Here is a 12,063-nt window from a genome sequence, read left to right on the forward strand (position 1 = left end):
CTACTTGACCTTTGCATAATCAAACAATTAACCAATCTACCACAAACTATTGTAATTAATTTTCGGTAAACAAAGAACAAAAATGCGTTTAATACTTCTCAGTTTTGATGTTACTATCAATTCACACTTCACATTCTTCGATTATGATTGTTGTTGATTTACTTTCATCGGATTCAATTTATTTTTTGAGAAACAACAAGGCTTATGCTCTTATTTTATATTAACCTTGAATTTTGACAAAATTCAATTATGTGTTAGGAATTAGGATGGCTTTGTCAAAATTCTTAAGCACTATTTGGATTCATTTCGTATCCCGTTTTAAATAACCTGGCTGATAATCTTTTGTATGTAACCATGCAATCCCATGCTGAAAGGTAGAACAATACTATTAAGTTACAGAATTAACTTTATTCAATCTGAAAATAAATTCATGCTCAGCTGAAATTAAGAAAAGCAAATATTAAAATCCAAAGCCGAACATCACAAGTAGCACCACACACTCCCTTTCTACTCACCACCAGCCACCGTCTCTGTTATGTCGTGTGCTGCTTTCTCTGTCGCTTCCCACACATTCTGTGCTGCTTGCTCGGCCTTCTCTCCTACATTTTTTGCAGTCTCTACGACTTTCTCCCCCGCGGTTGTTGCGCCTATACAAATTCAAAATATGTTTCCATAACAAACAATGGGATCTGAATTAGAATTACTTTTTTTTTTTTGAGAAAGTATTGGTAGTCAAATTAGCATTACTATTGAGCAAATCACTTGATTAAACTTGCATCAGTACAATTTTATCCACCAAATTGTTTATAATCAACTAAATCAAGATATTTTTTTAAATAGAACTAATTTTTTGATTTTAACGAAACAAGCACAAAGCTAGTTGGATTAGAAAAACAGCTTCACAAAGCAGTTGGGTTTTAAATTTGTTTTAAATTAGCTTCATAGAGCAAGATGGGAATATGTGGCTCAGGTGCTGTTAAGTTCAGAGCTGGAATCGTTTAAGAAGTTTTATAGGCTAGTCATATTTGCAAGAAAATGAAACATGTATGCTGTACAAAACTTTGGTTAATGAAAATTTTCATCTGGCAGCATCTGCCAGGTATTAAAAAAAAAAAAAAAGCAGTTGGGTTTTTCTTTTTTTGTTTCTCCCTCCAAATCCAACTTCTTTGTGCTCGTTCCATTAGAATAATTTAAAGTAGTTTTACTTAAAAAAAAAAAAAAAATCCTAAATCGAGATAGCAAAACTTTACCTTCAACAGCATAGTCCTTCGCAGCTTCTACCTTCTCAGCAGCTGTAACAGCAGTCTCCGTGGTTTTCTCTGTGGCATCTTTTGCCATATCCTCCGTCTTCTCCATCCCTGACTTAGCCGTATCCATCACCTTGTGTGCTGCATGAGATGTCTCTTCACTTGCCTAGTTAAAAAGTCAGCAATTTCATTAGTTGCCAACTTGCCACAGAGTCCTATCCTCGGCCTAGTGCTATAGGTGATGATTTCTCGATCTCATGGTACAGATCAATACGCTTCATCCAAGTAGTCGGTTCTTACTAATCTCAACTGCCATACATAATCAGACAGGTTCCTTACCATCACCACACAACACCAAAACAGCTATGGATGTCAACACTTTATCCACTAATTAAATATTCTCTTTACATCCAAGGTAATTATTGTTGTAGGAAATTTAATTAATTTAATTAATTTTTTTCATAATCTTTAATCTAAAAATTACATTAATAAATAAGCCCTTGTAAAATGGAAATTAAGAAACCATTTTCAATAACATTGAGAAGAACTTTTACAAAATTGCTCGAATACACCAAGTCTTTGTTGGATGGTTAATGCTATATTATTAGTGTTCCTAAAATTGAATGACAAGAATTAAAAGAAATTTTCTTATTATCCATATTTGTAGTGAATATTTTCTTACCGAAAAGTAGGAAATACTCTTAAAAGCAAAATTAAAGATTGCCTACTTACTCTTATGTGATCGGACAGTAAAAAATTATTACTGATTTGTTTTTTCTCATTAAATATGTATTACTCCTCTTTGTATTCTCCAATGACGACTAACCTAGAAAGGCATACCTATCAATAGGAAGAAAATAAAATTTGAAAATAAAAAAACCTTGTCCATAGCTCCTTTTGTATTTTGCTTTGCATCCTCACTGAAACGAGCTGCACTTCCTTGCGCCTCATCGGCCTTCTCCTTTGCTATGTCCATACCTTCTTCTGTCATTTGCCCGGCCTTATCATATGCATCCTGAGCCTATAATAAAGAGTTATCAGTTTGTTATATCAGATCAGATCTGACATGATTCAGCGCCCCTTCTAAGGGCAATAAAGTCTTGCCATTTGAATCCCCATGCAGCATTCTTCCCAAACGTAGCATTTGATATTATTCTTATATTTTGGTTGCTCAAATCTCCATTCATCACCAAGCCATGAGCACAACCGTAAATAAATAAATAGATAAAATTAAAAATAATGTTAGACGATCCAGAGGTAAACAGAAATAATCCAACTTGGCAGATGGCTGGCATATCACAAATCACTTCACGATCACTAACTCTAGTAAAATTCTACTAATATAACTGAAAACGGTACGCTACGGTCATGTTTGGTTGAGGCCTAAACTATGGAATAAAGAGTTTAGGCGTCAGTTAAGCTACCAAAGGTGATTTAATTGAGCCGGACTAAGATGACATAAATTGATCTTTAGACCGGTCTAATATATAAAAAGTTAAACCATCAATCAAGGTGGTTTAACGTTTAGTCCATGCTTGTGGCTTACCCTAAGATTGATTCAAACAAAATTAATAAAAAAATGCTAAATTATCTCAAATTACCTAATTAAACAATTTAACTCATTAAATATATCTATCTTCATTCTTATATTAAGAACGTAGAGCCAACAACTATGATTAAAAGATGAAATTTTAGATTGAATATCAACTCTCCAATCAAATAATATGCCCTTTTTTTATTCCATGCATCTTTTGATGTTTTCTTTACGTGTAGAAGTCCAAATTTATTAGACATGTACTCGCCACATGCATATTGTATTATCTTTTTGATTGGTTTTGATTGCTTTTCATTTTTCAAATGTCATTTAAGAAAATTTTTAATTAATAAGTGATTGGTCATGTCTTCATTTCTTTCTATTTTTTATATCATTTAAAAAAATATTATATGTCATTTAATATGGCATTTGTATGAGAATATTTTATGAAAATATGTCAAAAAGATAAAAAAATATATATCATTTAATATGTTATTTAACAAATGTTAACATTTTATTTGTTATTTAGTCTAATTTCTTTTTATGAAAATATATTATTTTGTATGAATTTTTTTGGTTCTATTATAATATGTTCTCATTGCAACGCATTGGTATAATACTAATATGCTTATGGACATAAAATATTACAAAAATATACTTAATTTACAAAATACTAGTAAAATTATATTCTATCTTAATTAATAATTTTTTTTACTTTTTTCAATTTCTATAGCTAATGCATAACATTAATTAGGGAGAGACTAACATGTAGACAATCAAGTTTTAACTTCATTTCTTTATATATATTGAATTGATTTTTATTTATTTTAGTTTGCACCTTTGACCTGCTTCTATATATATCTTACTTTAACTATATTCTCTATGTTTAGCTACTTTGTAGAATGAAAAAATAGAACCGGAGAAGATAGTTTTACCCCTTAAATTAAATAATTATCGTATTACAAACAAGAATAAAATCTTATCGTAACAAAACATGAATTAATTACTTATGTCGGCTTAAGTCAGAATATATATGCAAGTTAAGCAAGTTGGGCCTCCAAATCTTTAGGCCTCAACCAAACACCACCCATAAAAATAGTAAACGAGGAAAAACAAAAGAAAAAAAAGAAAAACCTGTGACTTGCTAGAGGCTTTAAAACAGAGATTGCCAGGTTTAACGGTTGGCGGACGGAGAGCAAGCAGAGAAGGCTTCGTGTAGAATGCTCTAGAAGTTACACCACCATTGCTTGGCATAACGCTCCTTCCTCCAAGCATTGCAGTCATGTTCATCATTTGTGCGACTAAAACAGAGACAAATATAAAGAGAGACTGCTTCCGTTGTACGGTTTGAATTATCTGTTCTATACTTCTTTTCGAAGAGGCGACTTCCGACTTAAGTAATAGTGGGCGGATCCGTATCCTCCCAGGTACCTGATTCAGGACAATTGAAACTGACGGGTCAGATTTACTCTCAGCCGGTCGGGATTCGGAATGATAGAGGCACAGGATTCTTTGTGCTTTTGAGATGAGTGCCAATCCATTTTCGGACCGTCCGATTCAATTCTACTCAATCAGGTAACCTGAGGGATACGAATTCATAGTGGGCAGGACACGTGTCTATGTCGGCATGTCCAAACTTTTGGTTTTTTTGTTTTTTTGTTTTTTTGTTTTTTTGTTTTCGATGTCGGTATGTCCTATCTTATTTTCTATCCGCAAGAAAATCTTAACCTTCAATGATATTTTAGCTTGCCAGATAGTACTACATTCAGAAGTTTTAACTCCACTAGATTCTAACCATTCATAACAACATTTCACAGAAAAATAAACTATTGGATTCTAATTCATAGCAAGGTTTCAAATAACAACATAGAATTGTTGGACCATGCATCTCCACACAACTGTATCATTGAATTGTTCAATCAGATTTAACCATTCTACAAGATATATAAATCCCCACTAATTTCCTTTTAAACCTTAAATTAATTCTATTCTTTTTAAATACTTCGATTACTGAAATATGATATCTTAAAAAGGTTAGGAATTGGCAGAACGTTCTCCAGCCCATCTATATATCACACCAAAATTTTGTATTAATTCTTCCTATTACCAACTCAGAGAGGGAGTTAGTATGCTACAGGGTAGGGCAGATACTAAATTTTCATTTTTTTTATTAGCCTATATATAATTGAATTATTGTTCTCCTTTGAAATTAAATTCTGTCCTAACTTGAATATAGAATTTTTTTGTTAACCTATATATAATTGAACTAGTATCTGTTACAATAAAAAGAGAAAAAAAAATCTCATACAAGATGATATATTTTGATATATTTTTATAAAAAAAATTAAACTAAATAACAAATAACAATACTAAATGATATATTAAATGACATCTACACGCAAATAACATTCTTTAATGACATATTTCATTAAATGATGTACATATTTAATTTTTATTTTTTGACATAATTTTATAAAAAATCTCACACAAAATGACATATTAAATGGTAAATAACATTTTTTAAATGATAAATAACATTTTTTAAATGATAAATGACATTTTTTAAATGATATAAAAAATAAAAAGAAATAAAGACATGACCAACAAATAATCAATCTATTTTTTTTAAATAATTTAAAAAATAGAAAGAAATAAGAACCAATCGGAAAAATAATAAATTTATTTTTCTACACATAGAAAAACATCAAAAGGATAAATAAAATAAAAAAAAGACATACCATTTGATTAAATAACAAATATTCAATTTGAAATTTTATCTTTTAATCACAGCCGTTAGTTCGATGAACCAAAACATCCATACACTTAATATAAAAATGGAGATTATTGCTCCATCCTAAAGTTAAATTCTGACTCACAAGTTGAAATTCTCAACTACAGACCAATAACATCAATAACATCAATAACATGCTACAGAATAGGCATATCTTTTTTTTCTTTTTTTTTAGTGTCGCTGCATGCTTCCCATCTTACTGTACCCTTGACGACTCTACAGCAAATCAGACCGTGAAAAAACTAAAAATATTGAATCATCAAAAATATAAGAAGGGGCGACTATGAATAGCCGATTGGCAAAAGGAATACGTGGAGGACGATCTGCAGTAGAGGCAGAGACAGAAGGGATGTTAGCGGACAACGTACCAGCAATGCAGCCCGCTAACAGAACCAGAGACGGAAGATGACTCTAATTTTGACTCGTCTCTACTCTCTAGGATATCTTAAATGAAGAATTATTATGGTGTCAATAAATAATGCCACAAACGAGTAGTTCAATTGTACATGGAACCCATCAGGATTTTAACACACATTCTAATCTCACTTTTCTGTTGTCATTTCTCCATAGTCCATTGTCATCTCTCATTCCTTGTTTCTCATAAACCCAGTAATAACTGGTACAGAAAATAAATTCTCACAGTACTGATATTTAAGAAAAAAATACTAACAATACGTTCTACATAGAATCTGAACCCTGAACCTGATTTGTGCTCAGAGCACGATTCTGAGATTGTTCTTAAAATAATCTCATCAGCGCCATTCTTCGATTTATTCAAAGTCGAATCCGATTTCTGTCCACTCCTGTTTCAAATCGAATGCGTATCCTCTGCATTAACTCATAAGGAAATTTTTAAGTTCATAAATTTGAACCGTCTGTGAATCTTTTAAGTTAATAAATTTGACCCAGTAATAACTGGTACATAAAATAAATTCTCACAGTACTGATATTTAAGAAAAAAAAACTAACAATACGTTCTACATAGAATCTGAACCCTGAACCCGATTTGTGCTCAGAGCACGATTCTGAGATTGTTCTTAAAATAATCTCATCAGCACCATTCTTCGATTTATTCAAACTCGAATCCGATTTCTGTCCACTCCTGTTTCAAATCGAATGCGTATCCTCTGCATTAACTCATAAGGGAATTTTTAAGTTAATAAATTTGAACCGTCTGTGAATCTTTTAAGTTCATAAATTTGAACTGTCTGTGAATCTTTTAAGTTAATAAATTTGAGCCGTATGATTTTAAACGGAGCCAATCTAGTATCTGCTTATAATATAGGAGACCTTTCAATATTAGTGCAGATCTAATTCACACTAATTTTAAAATAGATCGGATAGTTGAGATTCATTAACTCAAAAGATCCCCTTTTGAATTAATGCAGAGGATACGAATTCCTTCAAATCCTGACTACACCTCTCTACCAACTAATATATTAATCCCCAAATCAATAATATTTTCCTTTTAGGATGTACTAACTTACAGAGGGTGTAATGTGCAGTCGGGGTGCCATCTTTGCGAAACCGATCTAATGGAAACACGAGACCATATTATGTGGGAATGTACATATGCGGAGAGATTTTGGAGAGGACTACTGACACAGTACAACATGTCTTAGGAGGAGTGGATATACAAATAGTGTAGTTTGAAACGGGAAGATAGCTTTCAGGCACACAAAAAATGCTATGGAATATTCTGTGGGCCGCGGAAGCTTGGATACTGTGAAGAGAAAGAAACAAAAAGTTATTTTCAAATAAGAGAAGAATTGTACATTGCCTCATTAATGACACAACTATAAAAATTGAGAGATGGAGAACTAGTGTGTAATTATTGTAATTATAGTATCATGTAGGGAGGCAAAGAGAAAGAGTTTCGACTATTATTTGTAATTATGAAAATGGCTGCAGTCTCTCTTATTCCAAAATTTTTTTACAAATCTTTTATCAATATATTTGTAAGAATTTTGTAAATCATCCTTTATCAATATATTTGTTAACGACAGTTGCCGTCAATCATAAAAAATATATATATATATATAGAGTTAGGCTGGGGTGCTATGGATAGCATAGTGGCCTCTATGCTACGGCTCAATATTAGAGTTTTCAAAATCCAAACGGTTGATCCGAACCGTTCATCTTATTCTCCATATTAATATCTGCTTGGAGACCAAATTTTATAATTTTGTGAATTTTTTTACTATTTATTAAGCCACTTTGAAAATCGCTAATCCAACGGTTTTACTGTTTTGTGCAGCCATCGTTGGATCAACAATTTTGTAAAATACTTAATAAATAGTAAAAAAATTCAAAAAAATGTAAAATTTGGTCTCCAAGCAGATATTAATATGGAGAATAAGATGAACGGTTCGGATCGACCGTTTGGATTTTGAAAACTCGAATATTGAGCCGTAGCATAGAGGCCTCTATGCTATCCATAGCACCCCAGCCTAACTCTATATATATATTTTCCTCTTTTTAAAACTCCCGTCTAAAAAGGATATTCCTTTGCCTTTGTCCGTGTATACCTTGAGGGCCGAAGTTGAGGAGTTCCAAATTTTCCCAAGTACCTGTGATGGAGAAATGAGAGATGACTAAACACCTTAATTTGTTCAAGTCTTTGTACCTTAATTTGGACTTGAACAAAGACTAAACACAACAAACATGAACCACTTAATCCCATACTAAAAGGCTCACCTAAATACAAGTTACAAAATTAACTTTATTTAATCTGAAAACTTCATATTCAGCTGAAATTAAGAAAAACAACAATTGAAATCCAAGCCGAACAAACTAGGCAGCACCACCGCATATTCCTACTCGATCATGCTGCAAGGTCTATTAGATCTGATCCTTGTTTCTTGCTCTCCCCTTCTCTTCATCATCAAACAGCTTCCCTCTGTCAGCCTTCACATCAGCCTCCACCCCCTTCTTTGCCTCATCTTTCTGCTCACCATCAGCCACCGCCTCTTTTATGTCGTGTGCCGCTTCCTTCGTCGCTTCCCACACATTTTGTGCTGCTTGCTTAGCCTTCTCACCTACAATTTTTGCTGTCTCTACGACTTTCTCACCCACGGTTGTTGTACCCTCTGCCACTCTCTCTCCAGCATATTTAGTACCTGTTAGACCCAAATCAAATTTGTATATTATACTCGAATTAAGGTACTTAAACCATGACCACGATCATATACTAAAACCCAATATATCCCAAAATCATATAGTAATTAAGTTTACATTATATGTCAAAACCAAATTAAACCAACGACCCAATCGATCAAACAAACACAATTCTCATCAAAAGCTTATGAAACCGTTCAAAAGAAATTGCAACTTGTCACACTTGACGTAACCACCGTACGTACACATGTCAGTAGAATAAGATAAATCAGGATAGCATCCTTGTATCATTTAATTTTTTAAATTTTCTTCCAAAGCGGGTGCCATTAAAATAATTTCACTGAAAGGCAACTAAGGTAAACATCCATTCATAGAGATCTAGGAATGCCTCTCTCAATGGTAGCTAAAGCAGGGCTGAAATATCACCACTAGGAATTTCGATGAGTTCCTTCATAACAACATTTTTTTCGTGGTATAGATACAGAAGCACTTTCATATATACAAAAGGTTATATTAAACATACATGCAGTAAAGAATAAACCAACCATATACCCTCTTCATGTTGAAGGGTTCAAAATCTGTTTCCACAACAAACAATGGGATCTGAATTAGGATTACTTCTTCTTCTTGTTTATTTTTTTGGAGAAGAGGATTGGGGGTTGAATTATATTACTATTAAGCAAATCACTTGATTAAATCTGCATCAGTACAATTTTATCCACCAAATTGTATATGATTGACTGAATTGAGATAGCAAAACTTTACCTTCAACAGTATTGTCCTTCGCAGCTTTGGCCGTCTCCTTTGCCTTCTCAGCAGCTGCATCAGCAGTTTCCTTGGTTTTCTCTGTGGCACCTTTCGCCATATCCTTTGTCTTCTCCATCCCTGACTTTGCCGTATCCTTCACCTTCTCTGCTGCATGAGATGTTTTCTCATGAGCTTCGTATGCCTCTTCCCTTGCCTAGTTGAGAGAACACATAATAAATTAGCTATCCCATTAGTTGCCACAGAGTCCCATACTCAGCCTGATGCTATAGGTGGTGATTAATCAAATATAATGTTACAGATAGACATGCTTCATACAAGGAAGCGGGCTTTTAAACCAATCTGACCTGCCATACATAATCAGACAGGTTCCATACCATGACTACACAAGTAACACAACACCATAACAGCTATGGATGTCGACACTTATCCACTAATTATTATTTTTTTTTACCTCCAAGGCAACTTTTGTTGTAGAAAATATAATTAGTTAAAAACACCTCTTTATGGAAATAAAACCCTCACGAATTGGGCAGTAATAGTAGTACTAGGATGGGTGACTTTGTGGGAAGTCCCTGTGTCCTGATTCCGGTTGGGTTTCATTTCTAGCCTACCCCAACTTGTTTGGGAATAAAGGCTTTGAAGAAGAACATAAATTTTAATCTATAAAATTATGTTAATTAATAAGCCCTCATAAAATGGATATTAAAAAATTGTTTTCAACAACATTGAGAAGAACTCTTACAAAATTGCTCAAAAAAAAACAAAAAACTTTGTTGGATGGTTTATACTATTTGATCAAATAGTTATGCTATACAATTAGTGTTCCTCAAATTGAATGACATATTTAGTTAAAAAGTAATTTCTTATTATCCATATTTAATTATTTATAGTGAATATTTTCTTACCGAAAAGCAGAAAATACTCTTAAATGCAAAATTAAAGATTGCCTACTTACTATTATGTGATCAGACAGTCAAAATTTATTACTGAATTTTTTTTCTCACAATATATGATGTACTTGAGCATTAGTCTTATTTTTTTTAATTTCCAACCGTAACTACCTAAAAAGGATAATACCTATCAAAAGGAAAAAAAATCTGAAAAAACAAACCTTGTCCATAGCTCCTTTAGCATTTTGCTTTGCATCCTCACTGAAACGAGATGCACTTTCTTGCGCATCATCGACCTTCTTCTTCGCTCTGCCCATACCTTTTTCTGTCATTTGTCCGGTCTTATCGTATGCATCCTTGGTTATTTCCTTTGTTTTTTCCGTGGCTTCCTCAGCTTTCCTCTTCCCCTCCTCAACTACATTGCTTGTGGCATCTTTAGTTTTCTCTTTCATGTCGTGAGCTTTTTCATTAGCTCTGTAGCCGGTTTCGGTAGTTGCTTCTTTGGCTTTGTTTGCAGCATCCTTGTACTTGTCCTTGATCTCCTTGTCATCATTGGCATGATTGTGAGCCTATAATAAAGAGTTCTCAGTTTCTTATATCAAATCAGATGCATTTTCTTCACTGGCATTAAAAATAAAACTCTTGAGTACTCTAAACAAGAAAGATACTAATCAAAATTAAAATTAAGCCAAACATGATTCAGCGCTCCTTCTAGGGGCACCCATCACTATTCCCAAAGTAGCATTCCCTACTAATTAATCTCTGTATCTCGGTTGCTCAAACCTCCATTAATCACCAACTAAGCCCTAAGCATAACAGTCGACGGTAAATAAATTTACTCGAAAAATTAAAAATGATGTTAGGTGTGCAGAGGTAAACAGAAATAATCCAACTTGGCATATGACTGACTTATCACAACACCTGAACACCTAGTGAGAAATACAATTAATAATTACTTCAGGATCACTAACTCTTGTAAAATTCTGCTAAAATAATTGAAAAAAGGTACACTGCATGAGAATAGTAAACGAGGAAGAACAACAGAAAAAGAGAATTAGAGACCTGTGAGGACTTGCCAGAGGCTTGTAAACAGAGTCTGCTGGGTTTAACTGTCTGCGGACGGAGAACAAGCAGAGAAGGCTTCGTGTAGAAGTAGAATGTTCTCGAAATTACACCATTGATTGTGATAACGCTCCTCCCTCCAAGCATTGCTGCCATCTTCATCATAATTTGTTAAGAGTAAAACAGACAAGTTTAAAGAAAAAGTAATTTCTTTGTACGGTTTGAATTATCTCGTTCTATTAGAAGAGACGACTCCTGAGTCCTGACTTCAGTAATAGTGGTCTGGGAGAAAGATATAACATAGACACGTGTATTGACACGTAGCATGCTCTCATTATTTACGTAACGCGTGTCTGTGAACTTTGAGGTCCGATCGATCGTCTCCGTTTACAACGTAACTGTGGCCTTCGGTGCGTCTCTTCTCTTCGTTAATTATTTTAGTTCAGATCACCTTCCGCGAGGACACGTCTGTCTTATCCTCAATCGTCTGTTGGTATGTGCAGAGGCGGAACCACCTCTCTAATGTTGCATGAATGCGGGGTCATAGCTGGTGTTCTAGACATATCGGTCTGTATCTGATACGCATCTTATACGGATACGGAGCCTTAGGAGGAGTATCAGAATGACATAGTTCATGAGTAAATTATCCTCTCT

At 33.7% G+C, this 12,063-nt stretch overlaps 1 protein-coding gene across 5 annotated transcripts; it reads right to left on the reverse strand.

The window, feature by feature from the left end:
• Positions 1-327: 327 nt before the first annotated feature.
• On the reverse strand, positions 328-11,645 carry LOC144569463 (uncharacterized). Of its 5 annotated transcripts, none has more exons than XM_078319826.1 (5): positions 11,410-11,645; positions 10,569-10,916; positions 9,455-9,650; positions 8,498-8,691; positions 328-499 (listed from the first exon to the last, which is right to left on the reverse strand). In XM_078319826.1, the coding sequence occupies exons 1-5, from the start codon at positions 11,572-11,574 to the stop codon at positions 461-463; spliced, it is 942 nt and encodes a 313-aa protein (XP_078175952.1). In that variant the 5' UTR covers positions 11,575-11,645; the 3' UTR covers positions 328-460. The 5 variants fall into 5 exon arrangements, with proteins under 5 accessions (XP_078175952.1, XP_078175951.1, XP_078175954.1 ...); XM_078319825.1 differs by lacking the exons at positions 8,498-8,691; positions 9,455-9,650 and adding exons at positions 1,251-1,413; positions 2,128-2,268 and having other exon boundaries at positions 328-647; positions 11,410-11,642; XM_078319828.1 differs by having other exon boundaries at positions 9,455-9,628; positions 10,667-10,916; positions 11,410-11,641.
• Positions 11,646-12,063: the final 418 nt, after the last annotated feature.

Source organism: Carex rostrata, chromosome 18 (genome assembly GCF_964058835.1).
Source record: "Carex rostrata chromosome 18, lpCarRost1.2, whole genome shotgun sequence".
NCBI lineage: Eukaryota > Viridiplantae > Streptophyta > Magnoliopsida > Poales > Cyperaceae > Carex > Carex rostrata.

Excerpts from the sequence above, each read along its gene's own strand:
- LOC144569463 (XM_078319825.1), bottom strand. The coding sequence starts at position 11,574 with ATGATGAAGATGGCAGCAATGCTTGGAGGGAGGAGCGTTATCACAATC. Across the intron at positions 2,269-10,568 it reads CTAAAGGAGCTATGGACAAG|GCTCAGGATGCATATGATAA; the intron begins GTTTGTTTTTTC and ends TCTTTATTATAG. Across the intron at positions 648-1,250 it reads GAAGGACTATGCTGTTGAAG|GCGCAACAACCGCGGGGGAG; the intron begins GTAAAGTTTTGC and ends GAATTTGTATAG.